General features: G+C 47.7%; 2 protein-coding genes across 2 annotated transcripts in view; one reads left to right on the forward strand and one right to left on the reverse strand.

Annotated features, from left to right (window-relative positions):
- The window catches only part of GIP (gastric inhibitory polypeptide), a 151940-nt gene that overhangs the window by 96116 nt on the left and 33332 nt on the right, over positions 1-22492 (forward strand). The window contains exons 3-4 of the mRNA XM_068262073.1: positions 9542-9637; positions 10317-10408. Coding sequence (XP_068118174.1) covers positions 9635-9637; positions 10317-10408 — 95 coding nt within the window. The 5' untranslated portion in view covers positions 9542-9634. The remainder of the gene's footprint in view (positions 1-9541; positions 9638-10316; positions 10409-22492) is intronic.
- Positions 1-22492, reverse strand: part of LOC137540885 (P43 5S RNA-binding protein-like) — a 151181-nt gene that overhangs the window by 93357 nt on the left and 35332 nt on the right. The gene's annotated exons all lie outside the window — the stretch shown is intronic.

Below are 22492 nucleotides of genomic sequence, written 5' to 3' on the forward strand. Positions count from 1 at the left end.
TACAAGGGCCTCTCTGCATAAGGTGATTTATGCAGAGCAAACCCAGTGTATATAATGTGCGCACACTGACCCTGGAATCTGATAAATATATACAATATATACACAAGGGATATATACAACACAAAATGCAGGACACAAAGAGCAAGCAAGCGGAAGGTCAACAAGCATAAGTCATAACCAGGAGATCAAACAATACCAGTAATCGTTTAGGCAAAGAATCGTCAAAAATACAAGGTCATACACGGGAGGGCTACAGAGCATAGGGATACAGGATACTAGGAACTTTCCCAGGAACAAGGAACTCAGAACAGGATGGCTAGAACAAGGAACAATGAGCTAGCAACAGGTAAATGTTCAGGTGTGTCTAATGCTGGGGACACATGGTACGTTTCTGTACCGTGTATCGAGCAGCTGATGCGGCCAGCTGATAATATTCAGCAGGTCCAATGATGCTGCTCGATCCCCGCACGCTCGATCCCCGCCGGTGGACAATGGCAGGGAATCGAGCGACTGATAAGAAAGCGCCGGTGGAGACCAGCGGGAATCGATCCGCGCACATGCACGGACGAGCGGGTAATCGGCCGCCGGATCGACCCGTGTATGCCCAGCATTAAATACCATGCTGGGAGATCATGTGACAGTCCAGACCTCCTTCTAGCAACAGTCTGTGGAGAAATACCATTCCTGGAGGACTGAGCCCTCTGCTGGTGGGCAGAGAGAAGTTCATGCTGCCAAATCCCTGAGGAGAACAATGACATCTGCTGGTGAAACAAAGGTAGTTCATTCATGACGTCACCAGCAGATGTAGATTGTGACATTATTATTATTATTATTATTTAGTATTTATATAGTGCCGACATATTACGCAGCGCTGTACATTGTATATATATATATATATATATATATATATATATATATATATATATATATATATATATTGTCTTGTCACTAACTGTCCCTCAAAGGAGCTCACAATCTAATCCCTACCATTGCCATATGTCTATATTATGTAGAGTAAGTACTGTAGTCTAGGGCCAATTTTTTTAGGGGGAGCCAATTAACTTATCCGTATGTTTTTGGACCTGACATCATCCATGTTAAAGCGGATCTGAACTCAGAACTTCCTCTCTGCTCTAAAAGATACACAACAGCATAATAACTTTTAAAGAAAAACATTTCTTTGTTACAGCTGATACAAAACCTGCAATAAATCTGCATCATGTCTACTTCCTGCTTTCATGGAAGCAGATATATTGTTAACATCCTCTGTTTACCAATTAGCTTCTCTGTCATGTCAGTCAGCTGTGTGATCAAATTGTGTTTAGGCACAGATGAGGAGGAATTAGACAAGCTAAACTCTCTAAATGCATACAGGGTACATTTCTCCATGTTTTTCTTCTGTCCTGGTCTCTGAGGAAGAATGGCCATATTGTCTGTATCTGTGAATTGCGGGGATGCAATAAACTGGTGGAAGGCTTCTTGCGAAATGTATCCGATGCCCAGACCTCCTCATCTTCTACATACTACATGGTTGGCTGAATACTCCGGAGGCACAGTGGAGTTAGACAGCCCACTCCCCAGTTGAGATAGCTGGTTGTACTATCAGTACTAAGCATGCCCCCTCCCCTCCCAAGTTAGTTAGCCAGATGAGCCCCCAATATTAGGCAGCCCCCCTCCCAAAATAGATAGCCAGATGTATTCCCAGTATTAGGTAGCACCCTTCCCCAGGTTAGATACCCAGATGTGCTCCCTGTATTAGGCAACCCCTTTCCCAATTTAAATAGCCAGATAAGCCCTATCAACCTCCCTCTCCCAGTTATAAAGCCAGATGAGCCCCCAGTATTAGGCAGCCACCCTCAACAAGTTAAATAGCCAGATACATCCCCAGAATAAAGCAACCCCACAGCATGAACAGCCTCGAGTGGAGCTGTAGAAGAGCTATCCACCTCATTATGCCAGGATCTCTTCAGCCATGTTGCAGGCGCATAGCATTTCCTCTATTCTCTCTCTAGTGATGCACATAATAAGAGGGACTACTTGAGGGAGCCATAGAGAGGAGATGCTGTGACATGGGTGAAGATCCCAGCACTGAGAGGAGAGGTTAGGTGCCTCCCAAGCCTATGCCTCAGCCTGGCTCTGACTTCATAGATACTTTGCAGTGATTGGTCACTAGGAGGTACCCGCTCTATCATTGTGCTGGATTGTTGTCCTGTATTTGAAATTTCTTTCTGGGATAATGACAGTTAAATCTATTAACGTCTGGACCATATTGTGTGGTGTTTATACAGCAATTCAAATCATAGTGCTAGGAACTCCCTAGTTTTACTGCACACTCTGCTCCTTATCATAGCTAATGAAGAGATTATATTACAGCTGCTCTCACACTTCATAGAGCGGGCAAGATATCTCACAGGGTCAGCGTGTGTAATCTAGGCAATAAAGTACTTTATTATAGAGGTAAACAAGAGTGGAAGTCATTTAATGCACTTAGTGGGATTCCTTTTTATCAGATTAATATATGATTTAAGCTATGTTTTCTTCTGTATACATGCAGAGCTTGTTTTTCATACAGATTTTATTAAACTAATATATTTGCTATTAACATGGCAAATATCAAAATGAATGCACAGTGCTGCAGAGATAGTGTTTTTTTTCTTGTTTTTTATATTAAATTTCCACAGTTAAAATGTGATGTGTTAACCAATTCATCACTAAGGGGTTTGTTCCCCTATAGACCAGAGCAATTTTCACCTTTCAGCGCTCCTCCCTTTAATTCGCCAATAACTTTATCACAACAAAATGATCTATATCTTGTTTTTTTGCCACCAATTATTTTGGTAAGAATTATTTTATTCTAAACGCATTTTAATGGGAATAATAAGTAAAAAAAAAAGGAAAAAAATCACCATTTTTCAGTTTTCAGCCATTATAACTTTAAAATAAAATGTGCTACTATGGATAAAAGCCATACATTTTATTTTTCCATTTGTCCTGGTTATTACAATGTCTAAATTATGTCTCCAGTACAATGTACGGGGACAATATTTTATTTGGAAATAAGGGTGTTTTTTTTTTTTTTTTAAGTTTTGCATCCGTCACCAATTACAAGCCCTTACTTGCAAAAATAACAGTAATATCTCCTACGACATGCATATTAAAATATTTTAAAAAGTTGAATCCCTAGGGTAACTATTTCTCTCTCTCTCTCTCTCTCTCTCTCTCTCTCTCTCTCTATATATATATATATATATATATATATATATATATATACACAAATGTTTTATTTTGGTATCTATGGGAGAGTTGGAAAGGTAAGGGGTTAATTTTAATGAGAGGTTTATGTATTTCTATTGAATCTAATGTGTTGGGGTGTAATTTGCTATTTGGCCACTAGATGTCCTACCCCAATTTATTAATTCAGTGTAAACTGTGTACACAGGAGGAAGTAATGCGTATATGTGTTACTTTTAATGACCACCGGCATCTCATTGAAGCGAGAGGTCATGAAGGAGGATATAGCATCAAGCAGTCATGAACACGTGTGAGGAGGGAGTTATGGTCTGGGGCCAAGAGGTACAGTTGTGTATCATGTGCAAATAAGTGCTATTAAAAAGAGGAGGAGAGACAGAAGTTTAGTAAGATATGATGAGGTCCAGTGGCACATTAGTAAAATCAGTGAGAACAGAGATAAGAGAATATGAGGTTGAGCGTATATGGAGGGCTGGATTTCTGGAAAGGCCCCCAAGGCCCAGGCCTTGGGCGGCAGCTGGACATGTAGCAGGGATTGCTGCATATGGAAGAAGAGGCTGAAAATGGAATACAAAGGTTGCAAATAAGGAGCAACACACGAACACGCTGAAACCAGCGCAGGAGATTTGGGCACAGCCGGCGCCACCCTAGGCCATAATAGGTATTACGGCTATAGCTGGCACAGGGAGTAACTTCAGCGCCGTCAGAAGACGGAGCCAAAGTTACTTTTAAAACATAATAGATTCGGCTTCCAGCAATAGCTGGAAGCCGAATTATTTCATTCCCCACTATCCATGGCGGCCTGGAAGGGGAATAGTATTTAATACGGCCGGGACTTGTGCGGCAGCAGGATCAGCCATATACCGCTGTATCCTGCGCCCAAGTCTCCAGCGCCGTTATCTCTCGTACGCGCAACACATGGAAATAATAAGCAGCTGCTGCCCAAGGGACCTGTATAGAAGTGAAGTAAGCTGCTGTACATGAATGTAAGATATGGAAGAGGGGGCTACACAAGGAATAGGTAGGGGGTGCTGCACACATGGAAGGGAAGCGGTAAGAAAGTTGGCCTGGGGCAGAAAAAGTATAAACCCGGCCGCTTATGGCCATCAGTGTGAGTTGGAGCCATGAACCACTGAGACAAGCCATAGGAGGAGGTGAGTGACAGAAGTTTGGCGGTGACAGAATTGTTGGTGTCAACAGGAATGTTAAAATCACCGATGATAATACTAGGGTTTTCATAGGACAGGAACTGGATTAGCCATGCAGAGAAGTGATTTCAGAAAGCAGGAGCAGGGCTGAGAGGGCCTGAGTAGATAACTGCAGTTTGGAGTTTAGAGAGAGTGCAATTTACTTTTTCTCTACAGTTATCTCCTAGGTGATATTTTCTCATCTTATCAGTAAAATGCTTTTAAGATACCATGCAGACTTTTCATTTAGTTATTTAGGAAAATGATTCAAATTGACATACAGTAGAGTCTCGGTAACCCAGCATCTATGGGGATCGGCTGATGCCAGATACGTGTGCTTTCTGTTTGCTTGAGACTCAATGTTCAAAATAGGCCTAGTTAACATAGGAATACAGTACTATACCCCACTATATACGTACCATAAACTATGTATTATACGGGGAGCTTTAACCATTGAAGGACCACAGGCTTTAAGATCTCCTTCAAAAACCTGCCCCAGGACTTCATGCCAATTGGCTTTGAGTGGTCCTGGGGCTGCTGCTGTGTTCTCGCCAATTGGCGTGGAGCGGTCGTAAGAGGGTTAAGCATTGTGAGTACTGCCGGCGATATGTGCTGGTTGGTTGAGACTTCTGGTTAGTTGATTTCCGGATAACCGGGACTCTACTGTATTTGTTAGTGTGAACCTTTTTTTTTTCAATAACTGCCACTGCCAGGTCCAGCACATTCAGTGACTACCTGTGTGTGTGACAGGTGCACATTACCCATCACTGCATATACCTACCTGTTGTTCACTGTGCACCCACCCACCTACGTGAGCGCACGCAGTGTCACGGTGCCTGTCCGCTACCTGTCTGTGTGTGACAGGTGCACATTGTAATACCCAGTACTGTATATAACTACCTACCTGTTGTTCACTGTGCACCCACCCACCTACGTGAGCGCACGCAGTGTCACTGTGCCTGTCCGCTACCTGCCTGTGTGTGACAGGTGAACATTGTAATACCCAGTACTGCATATACCTACCTACCTACCTGTTGTTCACTGTGCACCCACCCACCTACGTGAGCGCACGCAGTGTCCCTGTGCCTGTCCGCTACCTGTCTGTGTGTGACAGGTGCACATTGTAATACCCATCACTGCATATACCTACCTGTTGTGTTCAGTGCACCAACCTCATCACTGGATATACCTATCTGTTGTGTTCAGTGCACCCACCTACATGCGTGAGCGCATGCAGTGTGATATACCACTCCGTGCATACCTGTTAACTGCACCTGTGTGACTGCACATTGTATTAGTCAAGTCAGTGCATAGCTTTCACTTCATCCCCCCCGATATGGACACAACGGACAAAACAGGCAGAGGTAGAGAATTTTACCTGGCAGTCAGTGGATACCTTTCACTTGAATGGATGGCAGACTTGCCCTCCATAACAGATTCTCGTTAAAGGATTTAAAGTTGATTTATCTCATATATAGCAGGGCTTCGAAAGTCCTCCTGTATTGTTATTTTTGGTCACTACCTTGAGACGTGCATGCCATGCCTGCTGCCTTCCTTGGATGTGTGTGTTCGCCGTTCCTGCTCCTTTGCTCACAGCGTGCCTGCTGCCTTCCTTGGATGTGTGGTGGTGGTAGCCATTTCTTAGGCTCCCACTCCGGACCTGAATCGAACCATGATTCCCCCTCCATTACCCATGGTCACTCGCAATGGCAGACTTGCCCTCCATAACAGAATCTCGTTACAGGCAGTGAACAGCCAGCAGAAAAAGTAATTTAAAAAAAATAGATGTAAGCTTTAACTATGTTAGAGAAAGAACCATTGAAAGTTGATAAGGCAGTCAGACATTACCTGACATCACTGAGTGAGGAAGAGCAATCTGGCCATGGTGCGCACCAGTTCAGCACGGCCGTCACTACACAAACAGCTGTTTGTGGTGCTTTACACAGTGAGTTTGGTGTGTCAGTGTGAAGCAGTACTCTAATTACACTCCCTGTTTGATGTATACACGTGCAAGATGTTTGAAAGCACTTTAGACCTGCAATTTAGCATTCAATGTGATTTCTGCCCTTAAAATGCTGCTTTGCGTCCAATCCAGATTTTTCCCCGGGACTTTTGGCTTCTATCCCACTCTGCCCTGCCCCCGTCCAGGTGTTAGACCCCTTGAAACATCTTTTCCATCACTTTTGTGGCCAGCATACATTTTTCTAGTTTTCCAAGTTCGCCTCCTCATTGAAGTCTATTGCGGTTTGAGGAAGTTCGCGCGAACCGCACTTTTTGCGGAAGTTCGCGAACTGAAAATCGGAGGTTTGGGCCATCTCTAGTCTTCAGCCATGCTCCACAGCCTTAAATAAGCGCATTTTAACTGGGCATGTGCCAATTCACAAACATGCCCTGTAAAAGGAACTGTTTGTGCACAAAGGAAAAATTGCTCTGGTGCATTGTGTCTAGGACTCTTGTACGGCCAATGGGCCATCACATCAAGGTAGGTTCACACTTGCATGCATGGAAATCGCAGACGTCTTCACCTGCATGATTTCATACACCTTGTGTGTTCATATATGAAAATACATTTGTGTTTGTCCACAGCAGCACAACGTTGAAAACAGAGAGAAGCTGAGGGTCCTTTTACATTTGCTGTAGTGCGATTTATACATAGAAAAATGGCTCTTGCAATGCACTGCAGCATTACACACAGTACGGCTCACTGCGCCAGCAAGTAAAACTGAGGTAACCCACACACCCAAAATCCACACCTCTCAGTCTGACTGTGGCAGAGGCTGCATTGCTTCCGGTACTGCAAGCAGTGTGCAACAACACACTGCAGCCTCTGCATCAGACGGACCACTTCCGGAGCATCACACTTCACAGGAGGTGAACATGATACATTGGGGTTGATTCATGGAACGTAGGTAATATTTCTGTGCACAGCAATATTACGGTTACTTACGCGCATGGCAATATTACCAACGTTTCATGAATCAACCCCATTGACTTTAATGGCCATTGCAGCAAGATGCTGTAGGAGGAGGTGAAGCAATGCGATGCAACGTTGTAAGTGTAAAAGGGGCCTTATGGAGTGAGAAGAAATGCTGCAGGATGCCCAAAACTTTTCTGCGCATGCAAATAAAAAAATGCACATAATGTGATCCCCCATGAATCAACCAATGTTTAACATTGGCTTTGCACCAGTTTGTATTTCAAGATATGGAAAATGTGCACACAATTTTACAATGGTGAACCCTACCTACCGCTCTCCCCTCATTTCCTTACTGCAGTCCGTATCCCTCATGCCACCAACACCCTCTTCTATCACATCATGTCCTCCCTACACTCATGCATAATTGCAGTGTCTATCCCTGCAAATAGAACACATATCTCCCTGTAAATAAGGCACATACAGCATGTCCCTGTAGTTAGTGTACACAACCCCCCAAGTCATTTATTTAGGAAACGGTTCTTTAAAGTAAGAGTGATTAAGATGTAGAATGTATTGTCACAGGAAGTAGTTATAGCAAATTCTATACCTGCGTTTAAGGGGGGCTTAGATGCTTTCCATGCATTGAAAGACATCCATGGCTATAATTACTAGGTAATGCCTGGTGGTGTTCATCCCGGGATTTGATCAGATTTCCATCTGGAGTCAGGATGGAATTTGTATCCCTTTTGGGGCTAATTGGACCATGCTTTGTAAGGGTTTTTTGCCTTCCTCTGGATCAACAGGGATATGTGAGGGTGCAATACAAATAACTATGTAACCCCTTTAAGTGGGGCAAATATCAGTCATCTTTACAGCAAATACCCCCTTCCACTGTCCAGCTGCTACCTCCAGGGTCACACTCCTACCACAGTGTTGAGGCTATCTCACGCACTGGGCAACCTGCACACATACAGTATCTCCAGAGCAGTGATGACCCACAGTCACCAAAGAGGAGAGCATCGGAAACAGCCATGCCCATACATTTCAGGTTAGGAAACTGCCAGCTCCATTTCTCAGTATAAAAAGTCCTGCAGTATTATGCCTATATCATTCCCTGCCCACCATTATGCTTTAGGGTTCATTTCCAATAGATTCCCTTTTTTGCTTTTTTTGTATGCAAAAAAAAGTGTCCTGACACCTTATGTTAATCTGATGGCCTGGATCACTTCTAATGTATTTTTATATATGTGGGAGAAAATGTGCATGTTTTCCCATGTTTAAACTTGTATGGCATTTAAAAAAAGGTGGAAAACTTCACAGCCCTAAACACTGTAGAAGTGGAGATGAACCCTCAGTATCATTTGTATATGCTGGTGTCAAACAAAGGGTGAGGCTATCATGTTAATGGGAGAGGGGGGGGGGGATGTATCTGGGGAGTGTAACTCTCATGAAACTCCTCATCCTTGCTGACATTGCTGACTGTTTAAATAACCACACACACACACATCCATATGCTCACAGAAAGGCCCAAGGGGTGAAAGATCTAAATATTCTAAAGAGAAGGTTTGTGTGGAATTTTCTTTGTTATGGAACCTCAGGATCTATTTTGCTAACATAATATATGACTGGGTTTAGGTACCCTTCAAGTCAGGATGACACACACAAAAACACAAGGCCCTCCTGATCCCAGATCCCTTAGCAGCTACTATGACTATTACGGCTATTGACCACTTCAAACTCACTGTATCAGGTTATTATGTTTGATTTTAGGGAAAATATGAATTAATAGGTTGTCTGGACTGTTCAATTATTGGCTCTGCTTTTTTTTTTAAGGGACTCGCAAGCCCCCTGGTAAGCCCGCTCTCTACCATGAAAGGTCTGGCATATCATTCAACCTGCTTACTGATAACTTTCCTCACACATCATCACTACATAACCTTTTTGCTATGTACATACATCTCTGCCCTATCAAATAATAATTTAGTTATCTGACCAATAACACACATATCTTGTACTGATTGCCTTCTTTTCCATTCATCAAGTGCCTTTTGCAACCTTCACATTAATGCTCATACATTATCCTCGTTTACATTAGCTTAATTGCCACCAATCATGCCTAACCTTTTATGAAGGGTTGATTCTATTGTCCCTAATGAAGCAGAATTAATAGGTTTTCTCCCACTTACAGGCAGCATGTTCCTGACCAGCCAATGGGACCACACCAATGGATATATAAAGTTTTCCCATTCAGCTGGTGGTCCAAAAGCAGAAGACATCCCTCATGGTAAGTACCTTTTGTCTTCGTCTTAACTTGATTTTATTACACTGTCAAAGACAACGTTTCTAAACTTCAGGGGCATCTGATAGCCTGAAGCCTGATACACACTTTCAATTGTGATTGGCCAGTGACTGATTCATTTTACCACCTCCATATAGTATGAGGTTCAACAGATATTGATTTCTATGAGCAGGTTGTGTCGGTAAACTCTCATACTACATGGAGGTGGTAAAATTGGTCAGTGATTGGCCAATCATAATTGAAAGTCTGTACCAGGCTTTGAGCCTGGTACACATCTTCAAATTTAATTAACCAATGATTGGCCAATTTTACCGCCTCCATTTAGTATGAAGGTCAACAGATTTTGAATACAATGACCATGTTATGTAGGGAAACTCTCATACTACAGTTAACCGCAGGTTATTGTGAGTGTTGCATTAATGTTAAAGATTAAAGCTGACAGGGAGAAGCTTCGGCTGTGACCATTCAGAGCAGACAGCCTGCATGTCCACAAAAAGGGACATGCTGGTTTGTTGAAGTTGGGACCAAAGTCAAGCATGCACTATATTTATAGTTTTTATTAGGAGCAAGTCTTAAAAATTCCTGTAAAAACTTTAAAAATAGAATTATCTTTTAATTCTCCAGAGAAACTGTAAATAACAGTATTCTGTCATTGTTTTTACAGCTGACAGGAAAGATGATGACTCCAAAATATTTTGCCCTCTTCTTCACTTTTTTAGTCTTCAGTACAGTAAATGCAGAAGAGACCAGCATAAGGTAACAGACAATGCCATAAGCATGACATGTATTGAATCTGTTTTTTATAATATGACTAAAAAGGAAAATATATTTGTTGGCATTATGTGAAGCATACAGTGAAGCTTTTATTTCCACTAGCACATTGTAGATTGTGGTTATTATATTATTATTATTTATTGTATTCATAAAGAGCCAACATATTACACAGCGCTGCACAATAGATAAATGGGTTAACATACAGGTAGAACATACGGAAACTCACAACAAAACAAGATCATGCAAATGATTTGATATGGGTATGTATGGATTCAGCACTAGTGCATCTGGCTCAGACGCAGAGTATTGAGAAAACTATGGCTTATGCCTCGAAGCGCGTATGATGTGCTGAAACGCAGGAACGGCAGAAGGGCATAGACTGCCCTTCTACCATTCACATCTACTGCGCTGCGCAGCAGTACGATGCCCTGGGAAGCGCTTGCGTACTGCTGCCTGCATTTTGCCAGCACCGCAGAGCTGATCCCATCACTGTCAATGGATGGGATCAGCAGCGCAACGGGCAGCGGCGCAGATGGCGTGCGATCGGATGCGCTGCGTTCCGATCGCACAGCCATCTGCGTTCGCTAGATGTGAACGAGGCCTTATAGTTTTGTACTTTGGCTGTGCAACATTGTTTTTTGTTTTCGGGGATTCTCTCCTGTTGCTTGCCTAACCTTAATCTATCCTTCTAACAAAAAGCCCTTACCTAGCACCAGGGGCGTTTCTAGGGTCCTTGGAGATCGGGGGCACCTGTGGGCACCAGGTGGGGAGGAATGGGCGTGGCCATGAGGTGAGTGGGCGTGGCTATGGGTGGGGCCAAAGGTACATGAACTTAGCAGTGGTGTAAGCTACAGATAACGGGCCTGCCCATCGAAATATTGGATGGAGCCCCCTGTCCTTTATTTAGATAATTTACAATCAGTATAGGCATAGATCAAAGATGTATACACACATACAATTTTGATTGGTCAATCACTGACCCCCAATTTTCCCACCCCCATGCAGTAAGTGGGCCAACAGACAATGAATTTTATGAACAGAGCTAAAATTGGCTAATCAAAATTGTATGTGTGTACCAGGCTTTACAGCTAATACTGTACATACTGAAAGTAGCAGGGATCAGCATACAATATAGCTGGTTTACAATCAGTAAAGGCACAGAGTAACACCTTACACTGTACACACTGGAGGTAAATCAGCACACAGTGCAGGCACTAGAGAACAGCGTATACTGTACATACTGTAGGCAGCAGAATTCAGCACACTGCAGCTAGCGTGCCAAAAATATGAGGATCACGTTGTGCGGCGTGCTTATCGCGCTGCACCAAAAATGGGTGGGCCATGGACCAGAATATAGGTGTGGTAACGGGTGGAGACAAATTTACATGAACCTAGCAATGGTGGGACATCAGATTAGGACAGTGGTGGCGAACCTTTTGGAGGCCGAGTGTCCAAACTGCAACCCAAAAGTCACTTATCTATCGCAAAGTGGCAACAGCAATTTAAACTAAATACTGTACAAATGTTTTAACTCATACATGAACATTATGGAAAATCCAAGTTGAAAATAAACTGTGAAGATAAACAATTTCATCCATCCTACTCCTGAAAAATGTAATTTTTTAGAACCTCCCAGTTGTATTTTCTGTTTTAAAAAGCTAAAAAAGTAGGTTTAATGCTATTGTCTCATATGATAAGGATTCAGCTTTTCCCATAGTCTCGCAGGTAGCAATCATGTGACCCCCCCCCCCCCCCCAACAAGACAAATTCAGCAATCATGAGGCCCCCAACAAATCATGAGGCCCCCAACAAGACAAATTCAGCAATCATGAGGCCTCCAAGAAATCATGAGGCCCCCAACAAGACAAATTCAGCAATCATAAGGCCCCCAACAAATCATGAGGCCCGCAACAAGACAAATTCAGCAATCTTGAGGCCCTCAACAAATCATAAGGCTCCCAACAAGACAAATTCAGCAGTCATGAGGCACATAAATAGACAGCATTTCACATAAATAGGCAGAATGCCCCTTTAATATGGTAGCCCCCCAAGTTAGGTAGTGAGTGACAGGGACCCCCAGGTTAGCTAGTGAGTGACAGGCGCCTCCAGGTGGGTAGTGAGTGACAGGGACCCCGATAGTGAGTGACAGGGAGCCCCTTTAGGTAGTGAGTAAGTGCCAGGGAGCCCCTTTAGGTAGTGAGTGAGTGCCAGAGAGCCCCTTTAGGCAGTGAGTGAGTGCCAGGGAGCCGCTTCAGGCAGTGAGTGAGTGCCAGGGAGCCCCTTCAGGCAGTGGGTGAGAGGCAGGGAGCCCCTTCAGGCAGTGAGTGAGTGCCAGGGAGCCCCTTCAGGCAGTGAGTGAGTGACAGGGAGCCCCTTTAGGTAGTGAGTGAGTGCCAGGGACCCCTTTAGGTAGTGAGTGAGTGCCAGGGAGCCCCTTTAGGTAGTGAGTGAGTGCCAGGGAGCCCCTTTAGGTAGTGAGTGAGTGACAGGGAGCCCCTTTAGGTAGTGAGTGAGTGACAGGGAGCCCCTTTAAGAAGTGAGTGAGTGACAGGGAGCCCCTTTAGGCAGTGAGTGAGTGCTAGGGAGCCCCTTTAGGCAGTGAGTGAGTGACAGGGAGCCCCTTTAGGCAGTGAGTGAGTGACAGGGAGCCCCTTTAGGCAGTGAGTGAGTGACAGGGAGGCCCTTTAGGTAGTGAGTGAGTGACCGGGAGCCCCTTTAGGTAGTGAGCGAGTGACAGGGAGCCCCATAAGGAAGTGAGTGAGTGACAGGGAGTCCCTTTAGGTAGTGAGTGAGTGACAGGGAGCCCCATTAGGGAGTGAGTGAGTGCCAGGGAGCCCCTTTAGGTAGCTAGTGAGTGCCGGGGAGCCCCTTTAGGTAGTGAGTGAGTGACAGGGAGCCCCTTTAGGTAGTGAGTGAGTGACAGGGAGCCCCTTTAGGTAGTGAGTGAGTGACAGGGAGTCCCTTTAGGCAGTGAGTGAGTGACAGGGAGTCCCTTTAGGTAGTGAGTGAGTGACAGGGAGTCCCTTTAGGTAGTGAGTGAGTGCCAGGGAGCCCCTTTAGGTAGTGAGTGAGTGACGGGGAGTCCCTTTAGGCAGTGAGTGAGTGCCAGGGAGCCCCTTTAGGTAGTGAGTGAGTGACAGAGAGGCCCTTTAGGTAGTGAGTGAGTGCCAGGGAGCCCCTTTAGGTAGTGAGTGCCAGGGAGCCCCTTTAGGCAGTGAGTGAGTGCCAGGGAGCCCCTTTAGGCAGTGAGTGAGTGACAGGGAGGCCCTTTAGGCAGTGAGTGAGTGCCAGGGAGCCCCTTTAGGTAGTGAGTGACAAGGAGTCCCTTTAGGTAGTGAGTGAGTGACAGGGAGCCCCTTTAGGTAGTGAGTGGGTGACAGGGAGCCCCATTAGGAAGTGAGTGAGTGACAGGGAGTCCCTTTAGGTAGTGAGTGAGTGACAGGGAGTCCCTTTAGGTAGTGAGTGAGTGACAGGGAGTCCCTTTAGGTAGTGAGTGAGTGACAGGGAGTCCCTTTAGGTAGTGAGTGAGTGACAGGGAGCCCCTTTAGGCAGTGAGTGAGTGACAGGGAGGCCCCTTTAGGCAGTGAGTGAGTGCCAGGGAGCCCCTTTAGGCAGTGAGTGAGTGACAGGGAGTCCCTTTAGGTAGTGAGTGAGTGACAGGGAGCCCCTTTAGGAAGTGAGAGAGTGCCAGGGAGCCCCTTTAGGCAGTGAGTGAGTGACAAGGAGGCCCCTTTAGGAAGTGAGTGAGTGACAGGGAGGCCCTTTTAGGAAGTGAGTGAGTGACAGCGAGCCCCTTTAGGCAGTAAGTGAGTGACAGGGAGCCCCTTTAGGCAGTGAGTGAGTGACAGGGAGGCCCCTTTAGGTAGTGAGTGAGTGACAGGAAGGCCCCTTTAGGTAGTGAGTGAGTGACAGGGAGGCCCCTTTAGGTAGTGAGTGAGTGACAGGGAGGCCCCATTAGGCAGTGAGTGAGTGACAGGGAGCACCTTTAGGTAGATAGTGAGTGACAGGGAGGCCCCTTTAGGCAGTGAGTGAGTGCCAGGGAGGCCCCTTTAGGAAGTGAGTGAGTGCCAGGGAGGCCCTTTAGGTAGTGAGTGAGTGACAGGGAGGCCCCTTTAGGCAGTGAGTGAGTGATAGGGAGCCCCTTTAGGTAGTGAGTGAGTGACAGGGAGGCCCTTTAGGTAGTGAGTGAGTGACAGGGAGCCCCTTTAGGTAGTGAGAGAGTGACAGGGAGCTCCTTTAGGTAGTGAGTGAGTGACAGGGAGCCCCTTTAGGTAGTGAGTGAGTGACAGGGAGGCCCTTTAGGTAGTGAGTGAGTGACAGGGAGGCCCTTTAGGTAGTGAGTGAGTGACAGGGAGCCCCTTTAGGGAGTGAGTGCCAGGGAGCACCTTTAGGTTGGGAGTGAGTGCCAGGGAGCCCCTTTAGGTAGTGAGTGAGTGACAGGGAGCCCCTTTAGGAAGTGAGTGAGTGACAGGGAGCCCCTTTAGGAAGTGAGTGAGTGACAGGGAGGCCCTTTAGGTAGTGAGTGAGTGACAGGGAGGCCCTTTAGGCAGTGAGTGAGTGCCGGGAAGCCCCTTTAGGTAGTGAGTGAGTGACAGGGAGCCCCTTTAGGCAGTGAGTGAGTGACAGGGAGCCCCATTAGGCAGTGAGTGAGTGACAGGGAGTCCCTTTAGGTAGTGAGTGAGTGACAGCCTGACAGGGAGTCCCTTTAGGTAGGGAGTGAGTGACAGTGAGCCCCATTAGGCAGTGAGTGAGTGCCAGGGAGCCCCTTTAGGTAGTGAGTGAGTGACAGGGAGCCCCTTTAGGAAGTGAGTGAGTGACAGGGAGCCCCTTTTAGGAAGTGAGTGAGTGACAGCGAGCCCCTTTAGGCAGTAAGTGAGTGACAGGGAGCCCCTTTAGGCAGTGAGTGAGTGACAGGGAGGCCCCTTTAGGTAGTGAGTGAGTGACAGGAAGGCCCCTTTAGGTAGTGAGTGAGTGACAGGGAGGCCCCTTTAGGTAGTGAGTGAGTGACAGGGAGCCCCTTTAGGTAGTGAGAGAGTGACAGGGAGCTCCTTTAGGTAGTGAGTGAGTGACAGGGAGCCCCTTTAGGTAGTGAGTGAGTGACAGGGAGGCCCTTTAGGTAGTGAGTGAGTGACAGGGAGGCCCTTTAGGTAGTGAGTGAGTGACAGGGAGCCCCTTTAGGGAGTGAGTGCCAGGGAGCACCTTTAGGTTGGGAGTGAGTGCCAGGGAGCCCCTTTAGGTAGTGAGTGAGTGACAGGGAGCCCCTTTAGGAAGTGAGTGAGTGACAGGGAGCCCCTTTAGGAAGTGAGTGAGTGACAGGGAGGCCCTTTAGGTAGTGAGTGAGTGACAGGGAGGCCCTTTAGGCAGTGAGTGAGTGCCGGGAAGCCCCTTTAGGTAGTGAGTGAGTGACAGGGAGCCCCTTTAGGCAGTGAGTGAGTGACAGGGAGCCCCATTAGGCAGTGAGTGAGTGACAGGGAGTCCCTTTAGGTAGTGAGTGAGTGACAGCCTGACAGGGAGTCCCTTTAGGTAGGGAGTGACAGTGAGCCCCATTAGGCAGTGAGTGAGTGCCAGGGAGCCCCTTTAGGTAGTGAGTGAGTGACAGGGAGCCCCTTTAGGAAGTGAGTGAGTGACAGGGAGCCCCTTTAGGAAGTGAGTGAGTGACAGGGAGGCCCCATTAGGCAGTGAGTGAGTGACAGGGAGCACCTTTAGGTAGATAGTGAGTGACAGGGAGGCCCCTTTAGGTAGTGAGTGAGTGACAGGGAGGCCCCATTAGGCAGTGAGTGAGTGACAGGGAGCACCTTTAGGTAGATAGTGAGTGACAGGGAGGCCCCTTTAGGCAGTGAGTGAGTGCCAGGGAGGCCCCTTTAGGAAGTGAGTGAGTGCCAGGGAGGCCCTTTAGGTAGTGAGTGAGTGACAGGGAGGCCCCTTTAGGCAGTGAGTGAGTGATAGGGAGCCCCTTTAGGTAGTGAGAGAGTGACAGGGAGCTCCTTTAGGTAGTGAGTGAGTGACAGGGAGCCCCTTTAGGTAGTGAGTGAGTGACAGGGAGGCCCTTTAGGTAGTGAGTGAGTGACAGGGAGGCCCTTTAGGTAGTGAGTGAGTGACAGGGAGCCCCTTTAGGGAGTGAGTGCCAGGGAGCACCTTTAGGTTGGGAGTGAGTGCCAGGGAGCCCCTTTAGGTAGTGAGTGAGTGACAGGGAGCCCCTTTAGGAAATGAGTGAGTGACAGGGAGCCCCTTTAGGAAGTGAGTGAGTGACAGGGAGGCCCTTTAGGTAGTGAGTGAGTGACAGGGAGGCCCTTTAGGCAGTGAGTGAGTGCCGGGAAGCCCCTTTAGGTAGTGAGTGAGTGACAGGGAGCCCCCTTTAGGTAGTGAGTGAGTGACAGGGAGCCCCTTTAGGCAGTGAGTGAGTGACAGGGAGCCCCATTAGGCAGTGAGTGAGTGACAGGGAGTCCCTTTAGGTAGTGAGTGAGTGACAGCCTGACAGGGAGTCCCTTTAGGTAGGGAGTGAGTGACAGTGAGCCCCATTAGGCAGTGAGTGAGTGCCAGGGAGCCCCTTTAGGTAGTGAGTGAGTGCCAGGGAGCCCCTTTAGGTAGTGAGTGAGTGCCAGGGAGCCCCTTTAGGTAGTGAGTGAGTGCCAGGGAGCCCCTTTAGGAAGTGAGTGAGTGACAGGGAGGCCCTTTAGGTAGTGAGTGAGTGACAGGGAGGCCCCTTTAGGCAGTGAGTGCCAGGGAGGCCCCTTTAGGAAGTAAGTGAGTGACAGGGTGCCCCATTAGGCAGTGAGTGAGTGACAGGGAGTCCCTTTAGGCAGTGAGTGAGTGACAGGAAGGCCCTTTAGGTAGTGAGTGAGTGACAGGGAGGCCCTTTAGGTAGTGAGTGAGTGACAGGGAGCCCCATTAGGCAGTGAGTGAGTGCCAGGGAGCCCCTTTAGGTAGTGAGTGAGTGCCAGGGAGCCCCTTTAGGTAGTGAGTGCCAGGGAGCCCCTTTAGGAAGTGAGTGAGTGACAGTGAGCCCCATTAGGCAGTGAGTGAGTGCCAGGGAGCCCCTTTAGGTAGTGAGTGAGTGACAGGGAGCCCCTTTAGGAAGTGAGTGAGTGACAGGGAGCCCCTTTAGGAAGTGAGTGAGTGACAGGGAGGCCCCATTAGGCAGTGAGTGAGTGACAGGGAGCACCTTTAGGTAGATAGTGAGTGACAGGGAGGCCCCTTTAGGTAGTGAGTGAGTGACAGGGAGGCCCCATTAGGCAGTGAGTGAGTGACAGGGAGCACCTTTAGGTAGATAGTGAGTGACAGGGAGGCCCCTTTAGGCAGTGAGTGAGTGCCAGGGAGGCCCCTTTAGGAAGTGAGTGAGTGCCAGGGAGGCCCTTTAGGTAGTGAGTGAGTGACAGGGAGGCCCCTTTAGGCAGTGAGTGAGTGATAGGGAGCCCCTTTAGGTAGTGAGAGAGTGACAGGGAGCTCCTTTAGGTAGTGAGTGAGTGACAGGGAGCCCCTTTAGGTAGTGAGTGAGTGACAGGGAGGCCCTTTAGGTAGTGAGTGAGTGACAGGGAGGCCCTTTAGGTAGTGAGTGAGTGACAGGGAGCCCCTTTAGGGAGTGAGTGCCAGGGAGCACCTTTAGGTTGGGAGTGAGTGCCAGGGAGCCCCTTTAGGTAGTGAGTGAGTGACAGGGAGCCCCTTTAGGAAGTGAGTGAGTGACAGGGAGCCCCTTTAGGAAGTGAGTGAGTGACAGGGAGGCCCTTTAGGTAGTGAGTGAGTGACAGGGAGGCCCTTTAGGCAGTGAGTGAGTGCCGGGAAGCCCCTTTAGGTAGTGAGTGAGTGACAGGGAGCCCCCTTTAGGTAGTGAGTGAGTGACAGGGAGCCCCTTTAGGCAGTGAGTGAGTGACAGGGAGCCCCATTAGGCAGTGAGTGAGTGACAGGGAGTCCCTTTAGGTAGTGAGTGAGTGACAGCCTGACAGGGAGTCCCTTTAGGTAGGGAGTGAGTGACAGTGAGCCCCATTAGGCAGTGAGTGAGTGCCAGGGAGCCCCTTTAGGTAGTGAGTGAGTGCCAGGGAGCCCCTTTAGGTAGTGAGTGAGTGCCAGGGAGCCCCTTTAGGTAGTGAGTGAGTGCCAGGGAGCCCCTTTAGGAAGTGAGTGAGTGACAGGGAGGCCCTTTAGGTAGTGAGTGAGTGACAGGGAGGCCCCTTTAGGCAGTGAGTGCCAGGGAGGCCCCTTTAGGAAGTAAGTGAGTGACAGGGTGCCCCATTAGGCAGTGAGTGAGTGACAGGGAGTCCCTTTAGGCAGTGAGTGAGTGACAGGAAGGCCCTTTAGGTAGTGAGTGAGTGACAGGGAGGCCCTTTAGGTAGTGAGTGAGTGACAGGGAGCCCCATTAGGCAGTGAGTGAGTGCCAGGGAGCCCCTTTAGGTAGTGAGTGAGTGCCAGGGAGCCCCTTTAGGTAGTGAGTGCCAGGGAGCCCCTTTAGGAAGTGAGTGAGTGACAGGGAGGCCCTTTAGGTAGTGAGTGAGTGACAGGGAGGCCCCTTTAGGTAGTGAGGACCAAGGAGGCCCCTTTAGGAAGTAAGTGAGTGCCAGGGAGCCCCATTAGGTAGTGAGTGAGTGACAGGGAGCCCATTAGGTAGTGAGTGAGTGACAGGGAGCCCCCCCCCCCTCTAGCCGCCGCCGCTCCCCCCTCACCTGGCAGTGTATTCAGACCTCAGGAGCAGTGGCGACCCGACCAGTACTAGCGGGCGCCGGACGCACCCGCTCGATATGCGGAAGTGATGTCACTTCCACATATCAGTGCGGGCGCTGGGTCCTAGCACCCGCACGATTGGTCACCAGTGTAATGTCAGAATGGGCAGCCCGGAAGCAGCCTTCCTCACTGAGTATCACGCATGCTCAGTGGGAAGTTAGACATTATTTACTTGAAATATCTCCGCTTTCACACCACGTACACTCGCAAAATTTTCAGGGTAGGGAGGGGACCCCCAGATCTAGCTCTGTGTCGAATTGCAGCCCCCGAGCCCCGCTAGTTCCCGAGATAGGTTTGCTGCAATCAGTCTCGGGAACCAGCGGGGCTCGGGGGTTGCAATTTGGCACAGAGCTAGATCTGGGGGTCCCCTCCCTCCCCTGAAAATTTTGGGAGTGTACGTGGTGTGAAAGCGGAGATATTTAGGACGTTTTACGTGGCTGCGTAATTTAATGGGACACATGCTCCTACTGCGCATGCGGGGTTGCCCAATCTGCTTGGCTGCCCATTCTGACACTATACCGGCTCGCTGCCTGATCCTGAGGTCTGGGTGACGCGGCGGCGGCTGGAGGGAGCCGCTGACAGAGCGGGGCAGCGGCGGCCGGGAGATCCGTGGCACCCCAGGACAGATTGGGGGCACGTGCCCCCCCCCCCCACCAAAATAGGGCTAGCGACGCCCCTGCCTAGCACTTAAAGAGGATCTCCAGCGAAAATATTGTAATAAAAAAGTGCTTCATTTTTACAATAATTATGTATAAATGATTTAGTCAGTTTTTGCCCATTGTAAAATCTTTTCTCTACCTGATTTACATTCTGACATTTAACACGCGGTGACATTTTTACTACTGGCAGGTGATGTCAGTGGAAAGAGATGCTGTTATCTCCCACAATGCAATGAGGTTCACAGATATGAAACTGTCAGGACCATGGTCCTGACATCACAATGTGGGAGGGGTTTCAGCTCAATATCAGCCATACAGAGCCCCCTGATGATCTGTTTGAGAAAAGATAAAGATTTCTTATGGGAAAGGGGGTATCAGCTACTGAATGGGATGAAGTTCAATTCTTAAGTTTAAACCCCATGCCTTAACATTAATGTTCGCTCTTAGGGTCCATTCACACTGGGGTGCTTTTCTGCAGCATTTCAGTGCTCTGCTGATCGGCGGCGATCACCAAAGCACTGAGTACAATGCATCCCTATGGGACTATTCTCCCTACAGCGCTTGCAATTTGCATAAATTGCAAATGCGCTGCGTGTAGCATTTTATCAACAATCGCAATGGGATTCTCAATCCCCAAAAGGGAAATGCGATGCACATTGCATTTTGCAATGACAAGTGTGTATGAGGTCTTAAACTTCTAACCCTGATAAGTAAAATTGGATTGGCAGCATATCTGCATAGCTCTCAGGACAGGAGTGGATGCATGCCATTTTGTCACAGCCAGAAATGGCAATGCATCTCTTAGTAACTTACTTTTTTTCTGCTGTACAGGAGGAAGGTGGGTGATCACTGTGCGCTGATGAGGGAGGAGCCAGAGGGGTTTCTACCACTTTGCAAAAGTGTGGGGAGGCGACCCGGCATCAAGGAGGGGGCCAGCTCATGTGATATAGCTCCTCCCCAATTACACGTGTGCTAGGCTAGCTTAGTTCCCTTATTATGCAGTGCAGCATGGTGCATCAGGATCAGACTTGGACACTTTGATCCAAATAGCATGACACCGGGCTTACCTGGACTAGATCCAGCAATGGCACCCCTAATAACCAGCCCAAATGGGTAGTATCTACATTTTGTGGCATAGCAGCAGAGGATGGGTCTGGCAGCAATCAAAGACACTTTGATTTAAAGGGGCTGACACTCCAGCAACAGCTCCCCTAGCGGCAACTATATTTTCCTATGTCAGGCTATGTCCAACAATTAACCTATACTTAAAAGGTCAATGTCGGACATAGTTTGACATGGGATTGGAAAGGGTTAATGCAGCTTGCATCTGATTGGTTCAGTTCAGTTCAGTTGGTTTGATTGGTTTAGTTCCAAGCTGCATACAATTTACATTTAATTTGCTGGAATTCTAAACATCTCATTGACCATGTCTATTCACTAACCTTCTTGCATCAAGGCCGGTTGTAGACGTTTTGCGTAAAGGTGTACAGAGGCGCCGGAAGGATAAAAGTAGCTAAAAAGTTTAAAAGTGTTTTGGTTGCGGTGGTGGACCAGCCAACCATAAACAGACAAAAGGCTGTCGATTTTCAAAACATATATACAATTTATTCTATTACTCCCAGACGTAGACGTTTAGCTGCCTGAGGAAAACTTGTTAGTATGATCCCCCCCCTCCGATTTGGAGTGATCGTGTTGCCCTTAGTATAGGTAGCATTGTTGCCCCAGTATAGGTAGCTAGTACAGCTTCCCCCAGTATAGGTAGTATAGTTGCCGCAGTATAGTTAGCTAGTATAGTTGCATATACATTGCCGCTACAGGGAGCCACTGTCCTGCTTCCTTCCGCTTCACAGTAGCCGCAGGACGCGCTGCTGTGAGAGATGTATGAGAGGGGTCCGGCAGGAACTCTAATGGAGAAAGCGGCCGCAAGCTCATAACAAGGTAACGCGAGCAGTGGCCACAGGAGGAGGGGGGTGAACAGCGGTCACAGGGGGAAGGGAACAAGCAGAATGCCCCAGGGCCCAAGTAAATGCGTCACGGGCCAACCGCCCCTGTTTAGTATCTCTTAGTATGTTGCAGTATGATCCAGACAAGTGCTGCAGTTGTTGTTTTCTACCACATAACAGCAGAGCATGGGCGTCCGCAGAAAATTTTCCAGGGGGGGGGCAAAAAGTGCGGAGTTAAAAATTTGGGCTGGTGTTGTGTGGCGCGCATAGCGCGCCAAAAAATGGAGCTACGTCATGCGGCGCGCTACGCGCGCCGCGCCGAAAAATGGGTGTGGTCATGAACCAGAATGTGGGTGTGGTCGTGGGTGGAGACAAGTTTACATGAACTAAGCAATGGTGGGACATTAGATTAGGACAGTGGTGGCGAACCTTTTGGAGGTCGAGTGTCCAAACTGCAAAGTCACTTTACTATCACAAAGTGCCAACAGCAATTTAAACTAAATACAAACGTTTTAACTCATACATGAACATTATGGAAAATTAAGTTGAAAATAAACTGTGAAGATAAACAATTTCATCCATCGTACTCCTGAAAAAAATTATTCATTTTTTTTAGAACCTCCCAGTTTCATTTTCTGTTTTAAAAAGCAGAAAAAGTAGGTTTAATGCTATTGTCTCATATGATGATGATTCAGCTTTTTCCATAGTCTCGCAGTTAGCAATCATGTGACCCCCAACAAGACAAATTCAGC

This window comes from Hyperolius riggenbachi, chromosome 12 (assembly GCF_040937935.1).
Source record: "Hyperolius riggenbachi isolate aHypRig1 chromosome 12, aHypRig1.pri, whole genome shotgun sequence".
In the NCBI taxonomy this organism is placed as follows: domain Eukaryota; kingdom Metazoa; phylum Chordata; class Amphibia; order Anura; family Hyperoliidae; genus Hyperolius; species Hyperolius riggenbachi.